Source organism: Nycticebus coucang, chromosome 10 (assembly GCF_027406575.1).
Source record: "Nycticebus coucang isolate mNycCou1 chromosome 10, mNycCou1.pri, whole genome shotgun sequence".
Classification (NCBI taxonomy): Eukaryota; Metazoa; Chordata; class Mammalia; order Primates; family Lorisidae; genus Nycticebus; species Nycticebus coucang.
Window position 1 is genome coordinate 66218987 of NC_069789.1, and position 8042 is coordinate 66227028.

General features: G+C 32.4%; 1 protein-coding gene and 1 non-coding gene across 3 annotated transcripts in view; both read left to right on the forward strand.

Moving 5' to 3' along the window:
* KCNT2 (potassium sodium-activated channel subfamily T member 2) overlaps nucleotides 1-4932 on the forward strand; it is a 399505-nt gene extending 394573 nt beyond the window's left edge. For both annotated transcript variants that reach the window (XM_053607648.1, XM_053607649.1), the window contains one exon: nucleotides 2496-4932. In XM_053607648.1, the coding sequence (XP_053463623.1) occupies nucleotides 2496-2607 (112 nt within the window). In that variant the 3' untranslated portion in view covers nucleotides 2608-4932. The remainder of the gene's footprint in view (nucleotides 1-2495) is intronic.
* Nucleotides 2145-2251, forward strand: LOC128597783 (U6 spliceosomal RNA). The gene has a single exon (XR_008383343.1). It is a non-coding gene; the product is annotated as a U6 spliceosomal RNA (small nuclear RNA).
* Nucleotides 4933-8042: the final 3110 nt, after the last annotated feature.

An 8042-nucleotide genomic window follows, 5' to 3' on the forward strand; every position in this document is an offset into this window, starting at 1 on the left:
CCCATGAATAACAAATGTTCTAAGTGGCATCCAATATGGTGAATTATTTCTAGAACACTCAATTTCCTTTGCCCAGATCCAATAGGCATCACTATTTGTGGAAGCTATTGCCTTACAAAATTTATTTCTTAAATAATAAGACATAAAAGTCAAAAACTCCTTGATCCATGGGCTGCAGAATGGATGTCGTGTTAGTAGGCATGATAGCAATATTCATCTCCTTGTCTGTTTCCATCAGAGCTCTTAGGTGACCAGGAGCATCATTAATGATTGGTAATGTTTTGAAATATTATTTTTCCTGAGCAGTGGTTTTCATAGAAAAGGGAACATACTATAAAGTCATACTATAAACAGACGTGTTATCATCCAGGCTTTGCTATTCCTTGTTAAAAAATAGAGTAGATTTAGCATAAATTCCCTAAAGTTTTTGGGATTTTCTAATGATAAATGAGAAATTGTTGTTCAGCTTCAAGCTTCAATTTAAAGTCACTAGTTAAATCAACTTCTCCCAAGAGAGTCAGCCTGTCCTTTGAAGCTTTAAAGCAAGACCTTGACTTCTCTTGCTGTGAAAGTCCTAGTTGACATCTTCCCATAGAAGGCTGTTTCATCTACTTTGAAAATCTGTGTCATTTACTGTAGCCACCTTCATCAATGATCTTAGCTAGATCTTCTGAAGAACTTGGCTGCAGCTTTTATATCAGCACTTGCAGCTTCACCTTGTCCTTTTTTTGTTATGGAATGACTTCCTTAATTCTCAGGAACCAGCCTTTGCTGGCTCCAGCTTTTCTTCCACAGCTTTCTCACCTCTCTCAGCTTTCAGAGAATTGAAGACCTTGCTCTGAGTTAGGCTTTGGCTTAAGAGAATGTTGCAGCTGGTTTGATAATCTATACAGACCACTGTAACTTTCTTGATATCAGTAATAATGTTATTTCACCACTTTATCACTTGTGTGTTACTGACACAGTTTTCAATTTCCTTCAGAATTTTTCCTTTGCATTCACAACTTGGCTAACTGGCACAAAAGGCCTCACCTCTGATCTATCTTAGCTTTTAACATGCCATCCACAACACCATCCTCACTAAGTTTAATCATTTCTTTCTATTTAATGTGAAAGACGTGCAATTGTCCCCTTCACTTGAATGCTTAGAAGCCACTATAGGATTATGAATTGGCTTCATTTCAATATCATTGTGTCTTGAAGCTCAAGGAGAAGGAGAGAGATGGGAATAGCTAGTGTGTGGAGCAGAGAGCACATACAACATTAGTTAATTAAATTTGTTCTTTTAATGAGTGTTGTTCATGGCACCCCAAAATCATTGTGATAGCAACAGCAAAGACCAGTGATCACAGATCACCGTAACGGTTACAACAATAAAGAAAAAGTTCAAAATATTGCAAGAATCAACAAAAGTCCAAGAAACACATAGCACGTGCTCTTGAAAAATGGCACTGATAAGCTTGTTCAACACAAGATTGCCACAAACCTTGTACTTGTTAAAAAAATGCACTCTCTGTGAAGTGCAATACAGTCCAGTGCAAAGAAACTGCCATGCATTGCCTGACAGAAGTAAAATTTCTCTCTTGTTTTGTTACTTATTGTTTGAGCCAGTGTTCTCGCATGTTGCCTGGGCTGGCCTCACACTCCTGGGCTCAAGCCATTCTCCCACTTCAGCCTCATGAGTTTCTGAGACTGAAGGCACACACCACAGTGTCCCAAATGTCTCTCTTAAAACACATTCTAACATTAATGAAATACTTGAGTTTGGTAGATGAATTTTTTTTTTATATACTAGTAGAACTAAGAATTATTTTTCATACTTTTAGTGTTATCTATTACTATACCATAACCTGAATTTTAGGTGAATCATTTCCAGCTAATTAAAACATGATTTATGCATACTATTCATCATAACATTTATCAAATCATCAATTTACAAAGTCATAAAATATTTATATTGAAAAGACTGTAGACATTACTTACTTCACATTTGTAATTTTATGAATGTAAAAGTAAGATTAATAACATTTAAGTAATGAAAAAAATCATGGCTAGAATGCAGTTATCTCTGGTTAAATAAATGGCCAGAGTAAGAAATGATGAAGGAACAAAATACTGAAATAAATAAAAAAACTCATACTTTAGTGCTAGCTTCCGCAGCACATATACTAAAATTGGAACGATACAGAGAAGATTAGCATGGCCCCTGCGCAAGGATGACACGCAAATTCGTGAAGCGTTCCATATTTTACAAAAAAAAAAACAAAAAAAACTCAAACTCATACTTTATAACATGGAGGTGCTGACACAATTAAAAAATAAGGATGCTTGATTCATCAGCGTTCATCATCATAAGCTTCTTAGGTATACAAATGGTATTATAAAGAAACCCTGCAAAGTTCTACAGGCCAACTAGATGATGTAAAGCATCAGTTTGGGTTAAGGTTGCCTTTATTTACTATTACACAATTATTCGCTTTGTTTTCTGTTATTAGGTACTTAATCCGACCAGATCCACTGGCATACCTTCCAAACAGTGAACCTAGTAGAAGAAACAGCATCTGCAACGTCTCTGGTCAAGACTCTCGGGAGGAAACACAGCTTTGACAAGAAAGAAATAAGAGACTCAATTTTTTTTTCTTACAAGGATCTTGCTTGTTACAATAAAAGTGTTACTGGCATGAAAGAAACCAGATTGGAATATATTAAATTCTCTCATATTTAAAAGCATAATCTAATCGCTTAGAAATAGATCTCATTTTGAATCTTAATGTTCTACTTATTGGTACTTCCCCACATAATATTTGAAAGATACGAGATGATTTTGAAAACCTAAATTAAAACATAAAAATTTGAATATGATTTTTGTTTTATAATAAGCCAAACCATATAAAGCTGATATTTAAAAGTATTAAGGTTTTATGAAAGCAGACTAAACTCTATTTGGTGCATCATGATGGACATAGGAGATTGCTGCTCCCCTTCAAAATTAAATGTCGTATTGTGTTTTCTTTTTTTGGTTATTTTATAAAATTCAGCTCATCCTAAATGTCTAGGCTTCTCTCCATAGAGACTGACCAACAAACTTGTATGGCTGACTTTTGTGTAATAATCATAGTTTGCATTAGAATACAAATCATTAAGTCATTTTAACCTTTTTTATCTGCTTTTTATACATCACAATCACATTCATTTTAGAATTTGAGACTTTCATAGCATGTTTTAGTACGCTGAAGAAACTAATATATAAACAAAAAGAAATATTACGTACCAGAGTTGCTTGGTAACTTTATGTTAGCACATTTTATGCCAAGAACAGTGCATAGCACAATGCCTAGCACACAGAAAATACTCAGTACAGATTTGTTGACTTAATTTTAATCCCAGAACTGAAATACTGACTGGGTTTCTTGAAATATAAAGTAATTTTCATTAAAATTTTGAGTTATAACATTTTTCATCTATCTATATAGTAATTTCATTAGGAAACTACTTTAAAATTGACAAAAGAAAACTTATGCCTTTTATGGAAAATAAGATATTTCAAGAAGTTTAAAGTCCTTCTTATGTCTTTAATATTAAAATAATCACACTCCAAAAATGGTGTGTTAATAATTTGCGTTAATTTTGAAAAATTGTCTATAGGAATACATTTTAACACTGTAAGAGAAAAGCATAAAACAAAAATACAGAATTATCCTTTAAATTTGGTATAATTAATGAAAAGTTTGATGGTTACAAATTTAAATATAAATTGTTCTTTGCAAACACCTTGCTGTATTGCTTTATTTTCCTACAAATACAGGCCCAAAAGCATAAGAGACTCGATACGTAGTATATGTTAAAATATTCCTATGGATAAGAGATTGACAAATTTTAAAAATATTTTCCTCTAATTTTGCATTTTCCTTTGTTTTTGAATTTGACATTAAGTTTTGTTCAACAAAAAAAATAGGACGCATAAGGCTAGAAAGCAATATTTTGTCCTTATAATGAAGCAGTTCAATCAAAATAAAAACAGGAACTTTTAAAATAGCCTAATGCTCTCTCAATAAATCTATAGATATTGAAGATCATAACCACTGTATGTTTAATTTGGCTTATAAAATATGAAATGTCTTTTCTGTAGTATTGTACACTATCCACATTTTAGAACAAGAGCACCAAGAATTTCCCCTAGAACAGAGAAAATCTATATTTGATCAGAGACGTAGAATTTATAACAAATTACTTAAAACTGGGAGCATGCCTTACAACTCAAAGATTATATGCATAGATATGTGTATGCATTATAAACATGTGAAATGTATTTGGCAAACATGGGTTTACATATAAATTGTTAAAACTGAAAGCAGAATTGAACTAATACAGGTAAAGGAGAGAAATAATGAATGTAATGACCTGGTTTCATAGTTTCACTATTACAGTCCAGCATAATGTTTCTTTGAATTTTTTTTTTTTATTCCATGACATTTATTTTTAGGAACAACATCAGATTTTACAAATCTTTATTTCCCCACAGATCTGAAGTTTAGTATTTTTGTGACAGTGTCAAGAGTAGGATTTTAAGCTAGGACATAATTATATTTCCTATCTAGCTAAGAATTTTGTTTCATAAATTTTAAAATAATTATTTTTGACTATTACTATTAGTCCAAATTTAATATTTGACACAATTCATATCAGCTTGCTATAATAATGATAGTTTATTAGTCCATCTGATGTTCAAAGAATAAAAAAATGCTTATAAAAAAGACTTTTAATGAACTGTTGCCTTTTTAAACTAATTATACTTGCACATGAAAATAAAACATAAAGTCAGTAATAGTCCTTGTAGCCCTATGGGATTTGGTTCTGTTTTGTCTATGTAACATTTTTGCTACTAGTTACATTGAGTTGCTTTAAAATAAATAATAAAATTATTTCTGATGAAAGAAACTGTCGGTGTTTATTGGCAAAACATTAGCTGCTTAGATAAATTTTGTCCATAAAGTATAAAATTTGTTATTTTTATACTTTAAATTAAAATATACATGGAGGCAAACTCTTTGGAAAAGACTGCATGGAATGCTATGGTCTATTGTTGGATTACTTCTTAATATCATGTATTCATAATAGATTATATGACTGCAGGAAAGGAAAAGGAAAGAAGATACAGGGAGAGTGAAGATAAAAAGGAGGAAATGGACAAGGGAAGAAAGGAAGTAGGAAGAAAAAAGAACACAGGGGTGTGGTGGGGGGAGGTGCCAGAACATAAATATACTTTACAAAACAGAATAACGTCCAAATACCCTAATCGAAGAGCCAAAAAAGGACTGGTTAGAGAAAAGAAAAATAGTTTAAGATGCAGGTGGTCTACCTTTGCAGGGAGACTTCCACTTCCAGGCTAATAGATGGAGTAGACTCATTTCTTTCTCTCTAGTCATTCTCTACGTACAGCTAACAAACCTAGACATTATATACAAAACAGAAGACTAAGCAGGGGAAAGAAGAACAGCATGGTGGTGAGTTCTCTGAGATTTCTTTCTGCCTCTTACACATAGTGTGTCCTAAGGTGGATATCAGGAAACCCCAGTGAGCACAAACTAAATGTGTCTCAAGCAAAGTCTGCTTTTTCCTTCTAGAGGACTGGCTCCTGCAGCATATGCAGCCTGCTCAGCTCCAGACTTCCGGTACTTCTGCAGTGTGATGGCTTCCCCAGAGAATGATTGCTAGAATATACAGAGGTCAGCACACACCATGGCCAGAAGGTTTCCTCAACATCCTGTCAGATGGTTTTGTAGTGGAGTGCCTCCAGCTTGATGCTTCCCCATGCAAAGCTTGCTCTGGCACCCTAGGTGATAGATTTCCAGCATGTGCTGCCAATGCAGCACTATAGCGACTTCTCTGCCATTCTGTGAGCCTCAGCTGTGCTGTCTCCATGGAGACTGGATTTCATTCAGTCCTGGGATCTCTTCCTGTAGCACTTTGTCTCAGCCCTGAAGATAATAGATACTCCTTATATCTGCTATTGCTCTATATTTTCAAGTTCTTTACTTATTACTAACCAATCTGTTATTACTCCACTGCACTGTTCAAGTTAATAATCTCTCCAGAAAATGGTCTATATCCAAATCACTGTGTGGTTTCTGTCTCCCAACTGGGCCTCGACTAATACATGATACATAAATCAGCAGTTCTCTGTTGATTAAATCTGAATAATAATATCAAATTTGTAGAACTGAACATCTAAAAGACTTTTTTAAAGCAAGTTTAACAAAGTAGCTTTAAAAAAAGGGAAACTTTTCAGACAGATGATGCAATCATCCTTAGGAACATAAGGCTATTTTTATTTCATCTTGATCTCCTTTACTCTTTTGTATGCGACTGCTTTCCAGACTATGTCATTTGGGGGAGGGAAGAGTAGGACATGCCAGCTCTATATAGTTCAATCTAAGATGACAGCAAACAGTTCTTACAAGAAATAATTTGGTTTATAATTAAACTATATGTACAACATTATTATTCCATAAAATAGTATTTTTTACTTAAATCTAAAAAATCGATTATTCTTATCTAAGGGTAAATATTAGAAATTTTCACCAATTGCAATATTATTAATCCCAAAGAAATATACTGTTATTTAACAGAAAGATACATATTTTCTCCTTTTTGTATCATACACAAAATGTTTCATTTAAGTGATACCAACCTAGATAACTTTGTACTTGGAAATTACATACAATTTCAAAAGAAAACACCTTTAAATTTAAAGACTATCAGTCTATGATTTGTTGTTATTGGTATCCAGATAAATTAAGAAAGTTTGAGTGGGTCAACGAAATACAAAGATGTATTTTCTTCTCTGAAAAATCTCAACTGGCAAATGACAGAGCCTATAAGATACTCATCCTTAGACACGAAGTAAGTACTGAAGTTGAGGTTTATAAATACATAGCATAGCCATATAGGCACTATGATATTAAATTTTACTAAGAATATATTTTTAGAGTTGTAAATACATTTTATTACTGATTATTGCCTTATTTTGAAAATATGTTCATTTGAATTACATATAATAAATTTCAAATTTTAATAGAGATTGCAGACTAAGTACCCCCTTCAAAAGATCTGTCAATCTGTCACGTAATTTCACAAATAAACTGGAATTCTGTTGTATATATGAGGCAGGACAGGTTTAGTTATACTGTATACAATAGATAAACACCATACATATTAATGCATAATCTCAGATGCTTTAGTATAATAAATATCAATTTCATCTGGAATACTGCCCAATGCAGGAAATAATATAAAGTTTTCAGGTAAAAGATTTTATAAATACATATTCATTGGAATAATATAAATATCCAAATAATTTCAGTAATGTAAATATAACAAATATTTATTGCCTTTAAAAAGAATTTAAAACATGGAGAAATAATAACTATTTGACAACATATTTCAATTTTTAGATGAACTAAAGTTTTAGAATAAACTTTAAGACTGAGCTATTAATGACTTGATTTTGAGAATAGAATACCTTATGATAACTTTTTAATGAAAACTAATTGATTTTTAATGATTCTGGCAAAAAGCATGCTGTGAAATGACTATGAAATGACTGACATTTCCACTGGAAAACATATTGTTAATAATTAAGTAGCTGTGCTTGATTTATTATCAGCAAGTGAAGAAGAATAGTTATGTATTTTGAAGTATTCGAATCCTCCAAATTAGTGTGGTCTCTCCTCATTTCTCACTTTAGTGAAATCAAGATTTATCTTTGCACTAGGAAACAAGTTGCCATGTAATTTAAGCAAGAGGAACCATAACCACTAACCTCTGAGTCAGTGTTAAAAACTCAAAACCCTAAATTAGCCAGAGAGAAAATGATTCTTTCGTCACTTTGGAACGTAAAATGTTTAGGGCACATGTTTTTAAAACAAGAAATCTGACTTGAAAATTTTCTATCTATTTTCCATTGTTCTTGTGACATTCATTAGTACTAAAAGTTAAAATTAGGTAATGAAATGATTTCATTCTGTTAAAAAGTTAATTTG